Source organism: Callorhinus ursinus, unplaced genomic scaffold (assembly GCF_003265705.2).
Source record: "Callorhinus ursinus isolate GAN/ISIS: 27379988/994484 unplaced genomic scaffold, GSC_fseal_2.0 scaffold5, whole genome shotgun sequence".
NCBI lineage: Eukaryota > Metazoa > Chordata > Mammalia > Carnivora > Otariidae > Callorhinus > Callorhinus ursinus.
This window is the reverse complement of record NW_027397067.1, coordinates 23,853,934-23,872,479: the sequence shown is the minus strand read 5'-3', so window position 1 is coordinate 23,872,479 and position 18,546 is coordinate 23,853,934. Positions and strand designations below refer to the sequence as shown.

At 37.0% G+C, this 18,546-nt stretch overlaps 1 protein-coding gene across 14 annotated transcripts in view; it reads left to right on the top strand.

Moving 5' to 3' along the window:
• STAU2 (staufen double-stranded RNA binding protein 2) overlaps positions 1-18,546 on the top strand; it is a 305,526-nt gene that overhangs the window by 210,933 nt on the left and 76,047 nt on the right. For 3 of the 14 annotated variants that reach the window (XM_073892894.1, XM_073892895.1, XM_073892896.1), the window contains exon 13: positions 1-1,460. The exons of 3 other annotated variants lie outside the window; for them this stretch is intronic. In XM_073892894.1, the coding sequence (XP_073748995.1) occupies positions 1-258 (258 nt within the window). In that variant the 3' untranslated portion in view covers positions 259-1,460. Of the gene's footprint in view, positions 1,473-7,864; positions 7,973-14,033; positions 14,055-18,546 lie in introns of those variants that run through there. 8 more of the 14 variants (XM_073892891.1, XM_073892892.1, XM_073892898.1 and 5 more) reach the window with 7 other exon arrangements.

The window sequence follows — 18,546 nt, the reverse complement described above, 5'->3', positions numbered from 1 at the left end:
GAACTCAGTGAAGTAAAGAGTAAATGTATTATCCAGTGTATTCACTCATGTATTAAGGAGGAGGGACAAGGACTGTTACATGTCTCTACCAAAGGTCCCTACAGATCAACAGAATGGAGGAGAGAGATGCAGTATCATCTCCATCATTCCATACATGATGTCCAAATGTGTGGAACTTGCGATTCTCCCGCCTCCCCCCCACCAAACCTGCCTCTCCCTCTCCCCCTGTCTTTTCCTTTTATCCATCCTGGTAAATGACACCACCATCTACCTTGTTGCTCAAGCCAAGCTCCTCGGATCGTCTTTGCCTCCTCTTTCCTCAAATGCTACTTCCAGTTCCGGTATCCCTTCCTCTGAATTACATCTGTCACCAGACCACTTTTCACCACCTCCAATGTTACCATTGTTGTCACTATCATGGGTTTTTATTGTTGTTGTTTGTTGTTGTTGTTGTTTAAGGCTTTATTTTTAAGTAATCTCTACACCCAACATGGAGCTCAAACTTAACAACCCCTCCATCAGGAGTCGCATGCTCTACTGACTGAGCCAGCCACGCGCCCCCGCATCATGTTTAACCCAGACAATTGCAGTAGTCTTTACACTAGCTTCCTTTTTTCTACTTCTGTTCCATTGTGGTATATCTTTTACACAGTAGCTGAAATTATTTTAAGTTAATCAGATCACATTATTCAGCTGTTCAGAACCTTCTAGTGGCTTCCCATCACACCTACTATAAATCCAAAATTTTTGTTATGGCATGTAAGTCCCTATGTGATTTGGCTCTCTCCACCTCTCCAATTGCAATTCCTGCCACTCTCCTTTCCACTCAGTATCCCAGTCTCGTTGGCTTTGTTGCCAGCTATATCATGACAGATGAAAGAAACCAGACTCAAAAGGCTACATACTATAGATGCAATGTGTATGACATTTCTGGAGAAGGCAGAACTAGAGAGATAGAAAACAGATCATTGGTAGCCAGGGGCTGAGGAAGGATTGACCATAAATTGTCACAACAGTTTTTGGGGGTGATGGAAATGTGCTATAGCTTGGTTGTAGTGGTAGAACATGACTGTATGCATTTATTAAACTTACAGAACTGTATGCTAAAAAGAGTAAATTTTATTGTATTTAGATTATACTTCAATAAACCTAACTTTAAAAAAAAGCCAGATTCATTCCTTTATCAGTGACCCATATATGGAATTGACCCCAGGGAAATGTGGAAACATGACATCCCTTTTCCTTTCCTGCGTTCTCTGAAAATGTTGGATCCACCTTAGAATGCGCTAAACTTAGAGCCCAATTTAGAGCTTCTCCAAATGCCAGTAGTTAGTTAAAGCCTGCTTCGGGCTTCCAGGATAATTATTAATCTCCAGAAAGCGGTCTGAGTCTGCTTGACTTCAGGGAAAGGATCTGTAGTGTTTTCCATTTGGGAACTCTGAATTCTCATCCAGGCAGTGGACAGTCATTCAGGCTGGTCGCTGCCTGGGAGTCCCTGTGGTGTCTTGGTTGAAAATGTTCTATGTATGTTTGCTTTATTCATCACAGCAAATGTGATACTATCAATTTACATTAGTTTAGAATGTTTAACTGTCTAGAATAAAAACAGTTTAAACTTCCAGTTGCTGATTTTCTTTTCAAATATTTTTTAGCAAACATTTGTTAACTGAATAGCTCTCTGGGAATATTGCACTAGATACTAGAGCATACAAAAGTAACTGACTTCTTCTAGTCCTTGTAATAAGCTAGATAACTAACTTAAATGTAGTCTTTGGTGAGCTAATTATCCTGTGACATTTAAAATCAGCACATCATATGGTGGCTTCAGTGAAGAGCAATCTTCCTTATGCATTAGTGGAGTAAAGAGCACATTTATTTGGTAAGGTGGAGCTAGTGAGGGTTTTGCTCTATTTTTTTCAATAGGTCCTATTTGGAATTTAAATTTGTATTGGTTAGTGGGTATTCTTGAAAGCAAAATCCTTTGTAATAGCACAGTAAGGGTTTTGGAATCTTCTAGCTTGGTATAATTCACCAAATATTCTCTCCCCTCTCCGTCTGACCTGACACTTTCTACATCTTTCTTCATCACTCGGATGTTAGTACCGCTTACTCTCTGTCACTTATATCAGTCACCTTCTAGGTAGCCTCAAAATCATAAACTTCCTTCCCTGTCTTTTTATTTTTTTATTCACCTTCATTTAGACTCCATTATTAATCTTACAGTCTCAACAATACTGGGTAGGCAGACATAGATTAGTAGCTTAATTTCCAGTTAATAGTTTTACCACTGCCTACCACATTCTGTTCAGGTAAGCTTTGGAATTCACTTGCGTCACATAAAAAAATGAATAAATCAACCACCTAACCAAGCACTAACTCACTAATGAAGTGTAACATATGTAAATTGCTATTTGCTCTAACCTGACTTCTCAACACAGAATGAAATTATGATATAAAGGACAATGTATACTTAGCACAGTACTGAGAATTTATGAAATGAACAATTCTTCAACAGAAAAGAAACAGGAACCAAATTTATATTAAATATGTTTACTGTGTACCAGATTTTGTGCTAGGCTCTACATCCATTATTTTGCTTAATTCTCATAATAATTCTATGAGGTATAAACTATAGTGTTTGTATATTTGCTTCATTTGCTACATTACCTGTAAGGGTTTATGTCCAGATTAGCAAATGAAGCAGAGTTGTTCCCCATGTGTGTGCCTTGACTAGAATTGAAGGCAGACCCCTCAGTGAAAGGACAACCATGAAGTGTAACAAGTTACAAATCTAGTGGGTATTCTGTTCTACTTTTGATTAAATACTGCTCATAGTTTTTTTTCTGATTAATTAAAAATCTCTTTCCCTTAGTAATTATTCCATAATGTCTTACAGTCGCATAATAATTAAAAACTAAGAAAGAAAAGGTCTTCACACATATTAAATATATACTGTCACAACAATAATACATGGATTGATTATAGACTATATACAGAACTTTTGTAGTACCAAATGGTCTTAAATGGTAGTGCATATAGTCCCTTTCCTTTGAGGTAATTGTAGGCTAATGGAGTGTATCAGCTAGGATGCTTTTGGCTACAAGTAACAGAAAACCTGACTCATACTGGCTTAAACAATAAGGAACCTTGTTACCTCCCATAACAGGAAGTTCAGAGGAAGAGTGAACTCCAGGGTTGGTTGATAAAGTAGCTCAGTGATGTCAACAAGAACTCAGATTATTCCATTTCTTAGCTCTGCTTCATCCTGTGGCTCATGGAAAGATGGTCACAGTCGTTCTCTGTGTTACTGGGAGTGTAGCCAGTTTTCAAAGAAAATGAGAGAGCTGATCTTTCTGATCTCCTTTTAGGGGCAAAGACATCTATATCAGGAACTCCTCCAGCCGTCTTTCCTTCATGGCGCAGGCTTGGATTGGGTCATTCACAAGCCCATCTCTAAACTAGTCACTGGCAAGGGAAATGAGATCACTATGAGTTTATTTTTTTGAAGATTTTATTTTTTAAGTAATCACCCATCGTGGGGCTCGAACTCATGACCCCAAGCTCAAGAGTCACATGCTCTACTGACTGAGCTGGCCAGGTGCCCCAAGATCACCATGAGGTTTTTTTTTTTGTTGTTTTTTGTTTTATTTTTTTATTTGAGAGAGAGAGTGAGCAGGAGGAGGGGCAGACGGAGAGAGAGAATCCTGAAGCAGATTCCCCGCTGAGTGCGGAGCCTGATGACATGGGGCTTGATCCTAGGACCTTGAGATCATGACCTGAATCAAGATCATGACCTAAGCCGAAATCAAGAGTCTGCTGCCTAACCAACTGAGCCACCCAGATGCCCCAAGATCACCATGAGTTTAAATGCTTGGGGTAAAATGGTTGTTGAGGAATCAACTACAGGGACTACTACATATGGAATTAAATGCCATATATATGATTTTAAGTTTTCTAGTAAACCCATTAAAACAGGTAAACTTGATCTTAATATATTTTATTTAACCCACTATATCTAAAGTATCACTTCAACATATAATCGACTTTTAAAATTATTGAGGTATTTAATATTTCTCCATAGATCTCATTTTGGACTAGCCACAGTTGAAGTGCTCAGTAGCCACATGTGTTTTGCACAGTGCAGGTCTGTGGGCATTATGACTTTGTCCCCGCCTTTGTCTCCAATCTCATCCTTCACCATTCGCCCTGTACCTCACTTATACCCACACTTTGTGTTCTGACAGTTTTGAGTTTCCATGTCTCATGCTCTCTTGCATCTGTATCTCTGTTTGTACTTCTTCCCTCTGCGTGGGCCACTTTCCCCTTGCTCAAAAGAGGAACTTTAACTGTAATATATAACTATCATTAGGAATCCATCATATATTTCCATTAATTCTCTCACTGATCTGTTTGTAACCTTTAATTTGTCTAACCTATCATGCATACACCTACAACCTTCTCAGGATCCTGAATTGCTTTCTTAAAGTTCCAGGGCCTGCCTCCTGTTTCTAGCATCCCATAGTGTAGTACACAAGTCAGTATCCACTGAATACCGTCCTCAGGAACTGCAGGCCTCAGAATCTAAAGACGCATGAAATTCATAGGTTTGAGCAACGATTACCTAAGACAAATAAAGTTTTGTATTAATATAATAAGGACACACTTACGTGGCATTGGCTAATAACAGACCCCATGTCACCATCATCCTAGGGTATCTGTGATAGAGTTCTGGCATTCTTTGTTTTTCATAGATCCAGTACGGGTTTTGAACTTCAGCTGTTTTACTTGCTCCACATAGCAAGCCACAGAGCTGAGTGCCATGGGGGGTCAACAGAAGGGGTATAATCACTGCCATTGGAAGCTTCTGCAAGGTCCTGCAGCTGCCAGAATTCAAAACATAACTTGATTTTCATTTACTTTTTATGAAATAGGGTGCTAAGAGAGATATTAGAAAGGCATATCAACTTTAATGTTTACTTTGAGAAATTGCTTTCATATTTACTGATGTTTTTTCATATTGAAGTGTTTCAAAATATCTTCTCTACTTGAAACATGTCCCATGATTATAGGACTAAAATTTCTTCTTCTGACTTTTAACTTTATTACATGAAATTCTCATTTTACACAAATATATATTATAGTTAAGGAATTTAATCATATCTTTTTTTCTTTACATTTTATAGTTCAGTAATTAGCCTAATAGTTCACAGTGTTTTGTTTTTAGTTTTTAGTTTTTCTTTAATTGAGATATAATTGACATATAACATTGTCAATGTGTACAACACTGGGCACCTGGGTGGCTCAGTTGATTGAGCAACTGCCTTTGGCTCAGGTCATGATCCTGGAGTCGCGGGATAGAGTGCGGAGTCAGGCTCCTTGCTCGGCAGGGAGTCTGCTTCTCCCTCTGACCCCCCCCCCATGCTCTCTTGCTCTCTCATTCTCTCTCTAATAAATAAATAAAATCTTTTTAAAAAATTAAGTGTACATCTTATGTGAAATGATTACCACAGTAAGTTTAGTTAATATCTATCACCACACATAGTTACAAATTCAGTCATGTCTTCAAAGAAAACATTTCAGTAGGAAGTCACTAGGAACAACTTCTCACAATAGTTAATTACTCGCTGATGGACTAAAATAGGAGCCAGGAAACTATGACCTGCAGGCCAAATCCAGCCTACCACCTGAATTAAGAATGGTTTTCAGATTTTTTTTAATGAATTTTTTTTAAAGATTTTATTTATTTAGTGGACACAGAGAGATAACCAGAGCAGGAACACAAGCAGAGGGAGTGGGAGAGGGAGAAGCGAGCTTCCCGCAGAGCAGGGAGCCCGATGTGGGGCTGGATCCCAGGACCCCGGGATCATGACCCGAGCCAAAGGCAGATGCTTAACAACTGAGCCACCCAGGAACCCCCTAGATTTTGAAATGATGGAAAAAAGATCAAAAGAAGAGTAATAATTCATGGCATATGGGAATTATATGGAATTCAAATTTTAGTGCCTATAAATAAAGTTTGATTGGAACATAGTCATATCCATTCATTCAGGTATTATCTATGGCCACTTTCACTCCACAGCATCAGAGATGGGTGGTTATGAAAGAGACCTTATTGCCTGCAAAGCCTGAAATCTTTACCATCTGCCCCTTTACAGAAAAAATTTGTTGGTCTAATTCCTGGACTAGAAGGAAGAAACATTAGGCATTCACCTTTTGAATTTATATCAAATGGTTATTTTATACATGGTCATTCAGAGTTCATTCTCTTTTTGAAAGAGCCAGTTTTCTGGAAATACTTCCCATATTATAGCACAGTTAAACTTGACTGTGAATTTTGGACTTATTTACTCCACAGTGGAAATCAATTTTATTCCCTGAGGGAATAATAAGTCTTTCTACATCAGCATTCATCAGAGCATTGGAAGAAAGTTTGTCTGTAGCAGAGGTTACTTTTGTCTCCTTTTGAAATCCCATTTAGAAACACTTCATAGCTGGACTTTTTTTTTTTTTTTTAAAGTAGTAGGGAATATTCTCTTGTTTCCGTAGTGATCTTTCACTTCTTTTGTTTCAGATGTATAAGCAGTTTCTAGAACCAACAGTGAGTTATAGGGGAAGGTAGTGGGAAGACTAAATATTATGTATTTTATAACTGACTCATGATTTCATTTATGTTTAGTATAGCATGACCACATTTCTAAGAGGTTGCATACATCCAGTGATATTGTGCACACAAGTGACTTATTAACTTGACCTATAAAATAATTTTGGACTATAGTCAAAATGCACGAACTTAACTTATTGCTTTCTTTCTCCCACTTTTTCCTGAAAAGCGATGAGGAACAGCTATTTTAATCAACAGAAAGGGTGAAACTTCAAGTTTCAAAAAACCTGACTTTTCTGAACGGTACTAAAAAAGATTTTTAGGGTGATTATTTGACCCATATCCCAGCTTACCTGTAGCTCAGTGTTTCACAACAGATTACCCCTTTGAAGATAATTTCATGTTCATGATCTCAACAAATTAAAGTACAGAACCAAAAGTATTTTCTAGACTTTTCTTCCCTAATAAGTTTTGTTCAATTCGGGACCTACATACATACTGCATGTCGGTAGTTCCTTAATTTTTAATTCAGTATTCTAATTTTACATTATTTAAGTAAGAATTTAATATTTCTACTGTTCTGTAGATCTATATATTTGAAGTTGATTTGAAGACCATGGGGGAAATATTCCACAAACCTTTCTGTTAACAGTTCATACTAATGAATCATAACCAGATACATTATTAAAACAATAAATACCATATGTATATAATTGGCTAAATGGATGTGAAAATTATAGTGGAAAACTGTTGCCTATATAGACTTTTTTAAAGTGACGATCAATGGAATATAGCTCCCTAGGCCACAGATTTGAGAGCATTATTGCCCACTGGAGGTCACTTTTACAACCTAAAGAGTATTACCTTCCTCATAAACTCAAATTATGGTGTTGTGTATGATTTATTATTACACTATTTAAAACAGAAAAACAGAAACCTTCTCTCTCTTAGTAACACACCTTCAATTAAGTCATGCTTCTCCCCATTTCCAAAATTCTTTTTTAGACAACCCAGTTATTTTTCAGAATATTCAATTTTATTCTTTCATTGCTAATAGTTATTTGGCCTGCTCTCTTTGTTTCTAAGTTGGCAGTTACTGCCTTTTCAGATCACATATTTTTAAAATACGCTTTAGTTAATTTGCTTCTCTTTGCATCCTCTGATGAAAGAATTTAAAGACAGTTTTAAGCCCCCAAATATTTAACGTCTCTGAAATTAGTATGGGTCAACGTAGTGATATAAAATGTCTGTTACCCTTCCTAGGGAATCCAGTGGTGTGCTACCAGCAAACCTGGTACCTTTGGCAAGAAGTGTCACCATTCTACCAAGACCCCACACTTAAATTTCTCACTCTGAAAGACTAATATGCCAGGAGGCTTTCTACCTGGTTCACCTAACCTCATATGCAGAGAGAGAGGTCATGCCTTCACATAGGTTCTTACTGTAAAAGAAAACATAATAAGAAATTTTTCAGCTCTGGAACAGATTTGCTTGGCTACAATTTCCATGTTGCAGATACATATCTGCTTTCCAGGCCACTGTTTGCTGGTCTCCTTACCTAGCATATCCTAACTGTCTTTTTGGCTGAACCCTGAACTCTGACTCCTGGTTATTTAGTTCCTGTCTGCTCTGTTGGTTTGTCTTGGCCTACTAGTACTTTTGTTCTGTTTGATCTTGTACTGCCTAACTGACCCTTGACATTGGCTTCTGACTGTTGTGTGTCCTTCTCTGCATCTTGCATTACAGAGACTCATTGTTCTCGTACGGCTCTCCAAATCCCAAAGTGCCTATGATTGACAGAAGTCCATTTTATTGATATTATATTCTACAGTCATTATAAAATCCAAAGACTATCAGTTGACTCGTTGGTGGGACTGACATTCAGTTTGTGTCCTCTGATATGGTTGTATGTTTGTATATTAAAATGTTAAATACTTTCATAACTACTTGGTAAATAGCTGCTGCCCATACTCCACCCTCTACCACCATGGCCTCATGTCTAGGACCTGTAGGACCTCTTCATGATCTAGGAACATTATAATGGATCATTTCTTGGGGCAACAGGCATTTTCAGGACTGCTTTGTTGTCTGATTTCATTGATTGGTGTTAAAGCCACACAGTTATTAAAAAATGTTAAATATCACTTCTGCTTTCAGAGGTATATGTAATGTAAGAGTTAAGTTCCTCAAGGGGCGAGGCGTAGAGACATCCTAAAGTGATCATTTCTCTTAGAAGATTTTTGAAAATTTCCCTAGGAAATGAAGAAACATTTTATTAATTCAGCAATCATGTACTAAGCCTGTCCATCACTGTACTAAATGGTAAGAAGTATTTCCAATTTTGTAAACTGGGAAAGCCCTCAAATTGAGTATAGTCAGAAGTTGGAGATGAGATATATGGGAACTCTCTGTACTTTCTGTTCAATTTTACTGTGAATCTAAAATGCTCTAAAAAATAAAATCCATTTAAAAGGAAAAAATATTGGAGAAACAACAAAACACAGAATTGAGGACTGATTGCAATCTGACATGATTAGTATCAGGAATGTTTACAAAATCTATATGTGTATATGAATATTGAAAAGCTGTGGAATACAGAAATGATCAAGAGCAGAAGAGTTCACCTGATTAAGCTTCTTCTAGGAGTTGATGGACCAAAATTGAAAGACAAATCACAAAGGCTCTCCACATAGGGGAAACAACATGAGAATAATTAGAAACGTGGAAATTGGCAAAGGAATATGTGGGGAAAGAAAAACCCAGCTTGGTGGGAGCTCCAGGAATAAATGGTGTTGCATAAGATCGAAGCAGTTGAGTACATTTTAACAGCTAGGTTAAGCAGTATGAATTTTATGTTTTTGCAGCAAAGAACCATTCTTCAGTCGGTAGCAAGGGATATGATTATGCTGGTGTCTGTAAGATCAGTCTAGTAGCCAGATGCAAAATTGACTGTGGAGGGGAAGAAAGCTTCTATCATAGTAATTCACGAATGAATAGGTGCTGCTTATCTTGACAGGTGTGTCTCTAAAAATGGCAAGAAAACAGCATCTCTCCCAGAGACACATTGCATGAAAAGAATCAGTAGACCTTGGAGACCAGCTGAGTATGACCAAAAGAAACAGAGGGATTAAAAATAGCTTTAAAGGCACACTACCAATATGGCAGAATGAGAGCTGGACAATTGTTTTCAAAAAGCAACAGTGAAACTAGACAAAATTATCAAAAAGAGCAATTTTAGGACTCTGGAAATTGACCAAAAGTGCTCAACAAATTGAGAAAAGCATTTATTCATGGAAAAACTAGTGGACTTCAGGTAGGAAAAGTAGGATTCTGTGGTATTCCTGTCTGGGGCTGCTGCCATGCCCCACTTTCAGGCTCAATCAACATAGTTCCAGAAGGATGAGAAAAGCCATGAAAATCAGCAGTTTCACTGGAGGAATGGCCTCACTTGATTGAAAGTGGAATGTGAAAAACCCTATGCCCATAGGCATTGTGAATAACAGTAGACATCTTGGTGGCAAACAAATAGGAAAGACTAGCTGGCAGCTCAGTAAACCCGAGGTTACAGTCTTGGTTGGGGTCAATGGTGAACCAACAGACTAGCCAGAAATTTACCAAGGAGATTTGGGAAATGATGTAGTGAAAGGAGCCTTGATAAACCAGAATATTTTCCTGGCTGATCAACGGACTTTATACATCTGCATGAGAGACCAGAGAGGGCCCAAGCTATCTATACATCCCTTTCTGCACATGGGAATTCTGTACATATACAGAGGAGATGCAAGAGGGTCTGGCAGAAAGTAAATGCCAAGGCAGACTTGAGAACTGCTTGAGCTTTGAATGAGCTCCCCAACCCAAACACAGCCCCACTGGTAACATAAAAGCTTTATTGGCTTATCGTGTTTGAGCACAATTACTAATCAATAATTGACTAAGCTATGCAGACACAGGGTGATTCTTAGGAAGTCAGAGACGCAAGGAACCGCATGCCATGGGGAGATCGATTCCATAGATTTAATCTAGGCAAATTCATAGCCAAAGAATGGGAGCAACAACCACAACCCTGAGAAAGGAACATCAAAATCCAGAGTTACTACAATATAGTATCTAAAATTCCAGTTTTTAACAAAAAATTACAAGATACGAAAAGAAAGGAAAGGTTTACCAATACTGAGTGGAAAGAAGATGTGGGCCCAGATGTTGGACTTAGCAGACAAAGACTTCAAAGCAGCTATAATAAATATGTTCAAGTATTGAAAGGAGCCATGTTTAAGAATTAAAGAAAAGCATAATGACAATAATTCAACAAATAGAGAATCTCACTGAGGAGATAAAAATTATTTAAAAGACCAAATAGAAATTCTAGAGTTGAGAATTACTGAAATGAAAAATTCACTAGAGGGATTCAACAACAGATTTGAGATGGCAGAAGAAAGAACCCATGAAGTTCAAGATGGATCAAAAGAAATTATCCAGTCTGAAAAACAGAGAAAAAAGAATGAAAAAAATGAACAGAACCTCAGAAAATGGGGGACAACATCAAGCAGCATATAAAAAACATTGAACACCATTATCAAGGTTGATTTAACATTTGAAAATCACATACTATATATATCATATTAATAAAGGAGAAAAAAAACAATAATCTCAGACACAGAAAAAGCATTTGACAAAATCCAACACCCATTCCTGATTAAAAACTCTGAACAATTTAGGAATAGAACTCTTAGGTACTTTCTTAACTTGTTAAAGGGCATCTGTAAAAAATCTACAGCTAATGTGATCTTAATGGTGAAATATTGAATGCTTTGCCCTCTAGTTTGGAAACAAAGAAGGGATGCCTGCTCTCAACATTTCTACTCAACATTATACTAAAGATCGTAGCCAGGGCAAAAGAAAAAAAAACAAAAGGCATGCAGCTTGGAATGGAAGAAACAAAAAACTGTCTTTATTTGTAGATGGCATGATCCTGTATTTAGAAAATCCCAAGAAATCCACACATATACCCACATACCCAAACACCTGTTAGAACTTAAAAACAAGTTCACAAAGTTATAGGATACAAAGTAATATTAAAAGATCGATTGTGTACTAAATACAAAGATACTAGAAACAAATATTCCAAAAATAAATTTAAGAAGACTATTTCTTTCACAGTAGCATCAAAAACAATAAAATACTTAAGAATCAATTTAACCAAAGAGGTATTAAGGTCTTTACCTTGAAAGCTACAGAACATTGCTGAGACAAACTAAAGATCTAAATATGTGAGAGACATTCAACATTCATGGATTAGAAGACCCATTGTTAAGTTGCCACTTTCCCCCAGATTGACCTATAGGGTCAATGCAATCTCTTTCAAAATCCCAGCAGTCTTTTGTTTTGTTTGGAAATTGACAAGCTGATCCTAAATTTAGTGGAAATGCAAAGAGCCTAGAATAGTTAAAACAATTTTGAAGGGAAGAACAAAATTGGAAGACTTACACTAAATTTCAAATTTTTTACTATAAAACTACACTATTCAAGTTAGTGACATAAGGATAGATATATAGATCAATGGAACAGAATCAAATGGAACAGTCCAGAAATGAACCTTTATTTATTTTTAAAGATTCTATTTATTTATTTGAGAGAGAGAGCAGGACTGGGGGGGGTGCGGGGGCAGGGTCAGAGGGAGAAGCAGACCCCCCACTGAGCAGGGAGCCTACTGCGGGACTTGATCCTGTAACTCCAGGATCATGACCTGAGCCAAAGGCAGTCGCTTAACCAACTGAGCCACCCAGTCACCTGAACCTTTATATTTAAGTTCAATCTATTTTCCACACAAGTACTGAGGAAATTAAGTGGGAAAGTATTGTTTTTTCAAGAGATGGTACTGGGAAAATTAAATATCCATATGAAAAAAATACGAATTTAGAGTCTCACCTCAACCATATACAAAAATTAACTCAAAATGATAATAGACTTAACTGTAAAACCTAAAGATATAAAACATCTGGAAAAATCATAGAAATTTTCATGACCTTGGGTTAGGCAAAGATTTAGATTCAACACCAGAAGCATAATCCATAAAAGAAGAAATTGGTAAGTTGGATTTTATCAAAACTTAAAACTTTTGTGCTTCAAAAGACACCATTTAGAAAAAGAAAAGAGGGGTGCCTGGGTGGCTCAGTCGGTTAAGCATCTGCCTTTGGCTCAGGTCATGATCCCAGGATCCTGATACTGAGCCCTGCATCAGGCTTCCTCTTCAGTGGGGAGCCTGCTTCTCCCTCTCTCTCTGCCTCTGCCCCCTGCTTGTGTGCTCTCTCTCTCGCTCTGTCTCAAATAAAAGAGAGAGAAGTCACCAACTAGAAGAAACTATTTACAAATCATATATCTAATAAATTAATTATGCCTACAAATATACAGATTTCTTATGAACACAGTAATAAGGTGGCACTCAATTAAAATGGATGAATGGTATGAATAGACAGTAAATCGAAGAAAATGTATGATTGGCTAATAAACACCTGAGAAGATGCTCAACATCATTAGCCATAGGGAAATGGAAAGTAAAACCACAATGAGATACAACTTCACACCCACTAAGATGGTTATACTAAAAGAGGCAGACTATAGCAAATGTTGACAGGGATGTGGAGAAACTGAAACCTTCATGGATTGCTGGTGGGGGTGTAAAATTGTGTGGCCACTTCGGAAAATAATTTGGCAGTTTCGTAAGTTAAACAAATTTACCACATGGTCCAGCAATTCTACTTTTATATCTGCCAAGAAAAATTAACATGTTTATACAAAGACTTGTATGTGAATATTCATAACAGCATTATTCATAATAGCCAAAAACTGGAAACAATCTGAATGCCCCCTAACTGGTGGGATAAACAGTGTGATATATCTACACAATGGAATACTATTTAGCAATAAAAAGGAATGAACTGATATACTCTATAACCAAGAACCTCAAAAACATGCTAAATGAAAGACACCAGTCACAAGATACCACATACTGTACGATCCCGTTTATATGAAATTTTCGGAAAAGGCAAATAATCTATAGAGACAGAACGCAGATCAATGGTTGCCTTGGGCTGGGAATGGGAGCATGGAATGACTACCAATGGGCACAGGGAAATTTTTGCAGTGACAGAAATGTTCTAAGACTAGATTGCGATGATGTTTGTACAACTTACTAAATTTACTAAAATTACTTACAATAGATTAACTTTATAAATTATACCTCAGTAAAGGTGTTTAAAAAAAGACACACTTAAAAGCTTCAAAGCCTCAGAGACCAAGAGGATTATAAGGCCATTTGTGATCATGGTAATTTTGGTAAGCAGTCATTCATTTGGGTCCGGAACCTCAAGAAACTCTCTAGCAAACTCTTTGAGGACTAGGTTTTGTTGTGTTTTGTTTTTTCCTATTTTGACAGAGATAGAGCGGAAAACCAGACATCACCATGCATTTCCAGGCCCAAGAATTGCACATCTCTGCTGGTCCTCAGCCCTCTTCATCCCTGCATGTACCTCAAGCCTGGGGACTTGAGCTATGATACTTTCTCCAACTTCTGTTGCCTCTTATTTCCAATTTTCTTAGCTTCAGCTTTGTGACCTGCCTCAAATTTCCTATGTTCCTGACCTCAGTTCCTGTTAATTATTATTGCCCCACCCTAACTCTTGATCATCATGTTTCCTCCTGCCCAGCCCAGTAAACTGATCCTGACTTCTGATTGTTTCCTTTGCTTAACTTGTTTCATTAGTTTTTACATACTTTAAAATATATATATATATATCTGCCGTTTTTAACCCTAGACTGCACTCTAGCTCTGATTAGGCCTGCCACCCTGGCTCAAAAGAAAACCCATTCATCGATTCTTTTGGAGGATTATGACTTACGTTTTTGACATATTAAATGTCAGTTCCAGAGGTGATACTCAGTAGATAACTAAAGATTTGAGGTCAGAGTCACAATGAGAAATTAGGGATAAAGGCATAGATTTGGTCCCCACATAAGCACAAAATACAAGAATGAACCAAAACATACACCTTGGGAAATACTACAAGGTAAGGGGATGCAGAACCATTGGAAACCAGGAAAAGTTTTTTTTTTTTTTCCCAGCATTATAAATATATACAAAAAGGATGTATCTTCCCTTCAATTATCTAGGTTAGTCATTAGTGAAACTAACTGCTTAAAAAGAAAACCAATAGATATGAAACAGGCCAGTTTGGAAAAATTACTTAAGGCTATAAAAAATCCATCCAATTCTCCTAATATGAAAGAAATGTTTAATCATTTTCTAAGAAGAAGCTGACCTCTGCTCTTAGGTCTTACACAAAACACGAACCTAACTATGAAACTGCCGCCCCCACTAGGTGGCAAAAGTAAGCTGCTAGAGAGAGAAACCAGCAGGACTTTTCTACCCTCCTTTGTCACTTCTTCCTAAGTGACCTTAAAATTGTCATTTTGAAAAACTCAAACACTATACATTTGAGATACATAGTCTGTGTAATACCTAAAGTTTCCTGTAAAATAGAGGAAGGAAGGGTAAAGATATACCTTGTGTTGATTTGTGGTAGCAAACACTTAATGTTTGGGGACACAATATAAAATACTAAACTATTTACATAAAATACTAAAGAGAAAGTTACTGTGGTCACTCACAATTTTGTCCCAGAATTTCTTGGGAAATACTGTTGAGGAACTCTGAACTAAATTTTATCAACTCTGTTTTAAGTAAGCCGCTATATCTGGTAGTAGCTGATAGGAAGTTATCAGAAGTCCTCTTTAAAGTAATACCAATCACTGCAGTTTGCTTTCCCCTCTGGGCTTGCATGAATATAAAAGGTTTCTGGAGGTCTCATTAATTTCTTGGGCCTTGGAATACACTTCAAAATAGCCTGAGACAAAATAGCCTATTCAAAGTATGCTATTTAAAGATTTTCTTTATTAGGGTCACCAAATATTAGTTCACTTTTATTTTTAATATTAACATTAGTAGTGTTTTCCCTTCCCTTAGGAGTATTTTTTCTTTTTATATGGGTTTTACTTTGTCCTTTGGCCTCTAGATATCTTTGAAAAAGTAGCAGTCTACTGCTTTAATTCTAAAAGAAACAGACTCCCTCCCTAAGATTTGTAAGCTCAGGCCACAACCACCAGATAGTCACGGAGTTTCCCTGCAGCTTTTGTCCTTCAGGACCAGAAACAGTATAAAGTTAGGGGGGACAATGCTCAAATCTCTGCCAGGGGGGCACATTTTTAGTTTCTTCCCCTCAAGTACATGCTCGGCTATTCACAGTGCATCACTTGTCAAAGTGTTCTTTTTTAATAGTCTAATCAAAGAGCAACCAGTCATTTATTCATCTGTTCAACAAATATTTATTCAGTATTTCTATGTGCCAAAGAAAGAAAGAAGGAAAAAAGAAGTACTGTTGCTTTTGAAACCAGAGGCAAGGTGCTTGGGTGTTTTGTTGTTGTTCTAGATGAGTAACTTTCAAATTGTGATTCACCATTTAGGTCAGTTCCATGAAAGGAAACCCTATTTTATTTAATTCTTCCATTACCGTCTTCTCAATTTATGTAGCTGATAGAACTCTGGGCAGAGAATCATGTATCATCTCAGGAAATGAGCCTCACTATGACTTTAAGCCTCATTGATTTGGAGGTTTTAAAATTTGACCACTTAAATAGGGTAGTAGAGAATATATTAAGCAAAACTTCATTATAAAGCCCTTCGGTGTACCAGGTATTCATTTTTGTTTTATGCCAAATGATGTCTCCCATGTACGCTTTCATAGGCAGTGTATCTTTTTCACAGTTATAAGGAAACCTATCATTCAGGGCCGATTGCTTAGTCCCCGGCATCAGTATGGTTACGGGCTTCTACTGTCTCATTTTATGAATGAGGCTGATCTCTAGTCTCACCTCCGATTGAATTTATAATTGAGAGATTAATCATTTCTATTGTTTGCTTTTGAGAGGAGATTACAGGCAGTAATAGTTTTTGCCACTGGTTTCTACAGTGACCGCTCCAGTAAGAATAAATCCAGAATAAAAGATTATGATTACATAAAGCTTAATTCATCCGATAAACCTTTATTGGATGTCTGCTGCATACAAGGCATTGTGACAATATATGGGTAAATGGATCTGAAGATGTGTGTAGAAAATGGATGCTCCCCCTAAGGAGTGATCACCGTGGTTAGAAGAAAATCTGTAATGCAAATAAAAGATTACTGGCCTATGAGAAATATAAGCAAAATGTTTAAGGAATTTTGAGGACAGGGCAGGGATGTTTTTGGCCAAGAAAATTTTATGCAGGAGGTGGCCTTCTCTGCAGAAGGTGAAGGATGAACCAGATTCCCCTCTAGGCAATAGAGAAAAAGGCATTTAGTAAAAGGCATTTGGCCTGGCAGCGGGACTAGCAAGAGCTCAGGCACTGAGGAGGGAGGAGGGAGCTTTATTCAGTGGACAGAACTCTCTACTGGTCTTTAGATAGCAGTGGGAACAAGGACTGGAAGGAGGGATAGAGATCAGACTGTGAAGTGTCTTGGAAGGCAAGGCAAAGATTTGGATTCCATCCAGTCCTGAGAAGCCATGAAAATCTGTACATACACAAAGCAGTTATGACTAATGCGCTGACATAGGGCATATACAACAATTATATTAAGAAATAATTCAGCAAATTAGAGAAGTATCTTTTTTTTAGTTCGAAAATTTTATGGCATAAACAATATAATACTGCTCTGTTGATAATATGACTTATTATTACCTGGCTCAGATCAATTAGTTTATTTCTTTAACTGGGAACATATATCCTGAAAATACTAGGCAGCGAAGGAAAATACTACTGTAACATCATGGGTATTCTGCCCCTGAATGATTAGCCATAAAACCATTTCCAATTTTAAGAAAGTATTTTTCACAAATGAGGTAATCAGATCTTTTGAATACCACTGGAAGAAACCCTAAGAATCCTCTCCTGTGTGCCACTTCTGGACACCACCCCCACCCCACCCTACCCCACAGTGGCTATAGGAATGGAAACCCCTGCTTTCTTGTTCCTTTGTGGAATAATTGGTACTTTCCCAGGATTAGCTGCTCCTGGAGAAGAAACAACAGATAATTGAAAACGTCTTATTTACATTTATATTTTGCTTGACATTTGTGGGCCAAAAGACAAATTGCAAATGGCCTTGGTCAGAGAACAATAATCTTATTAAACATGCTTTTGGAAATACTTGTTGGGTTTTGTATATATATAACTATATATATTTCCATTTAGGCTGGAATTGTGGATTCCATCATAGGTAAGGGAGAACAAAGGCAGAAAGAAGTCTAAGGTTCTCTCCCTGGAAAAATATGTTAAACATTATAATAGAATTTGTTCAGGAAACTGACCTAAGCCTTTACCTTTAGAAGTTTAGAGTCTGGGAAATGTTTTACTTATACTTGCTGGGGAAGATTTATAGAGAAGTAAAATGTACTAGTATACTTCTTTCATAGATAAGGCATCTGGAGTGTGTGTATATGGAGTGTATAACATAATAGCAACAAATGTAATCGATATTTAAAAGTTTTAAGACATTAAATATAAATACATTGAATATAAATACACAATTCTAAAATAGGTCATACTTTGCCATTAATATCTATTTTCTGTGTATAGGTTATATTTCCATTTAAAAGCGTAATGTTATTCAAGATAGATTTTTAAGACCTAAAGTACTTAGTTCTCTTTTTATTAAAGAACATTTTAATGAGAGTTCAACACTTTTATTTAGTAAATATCCAACTGGGAAGGTTTCCGCAGTTTTTTTTAGTAGGAAAGTTTGCACAAAAGGAGTGTTTTCTTATTACCAAATTAGTTACTTTGAAGTATCTGGCAGATTACATCAGTCTCTTATTTGAATTGGTACTACAAGAAGACATCTATTGTACATCAT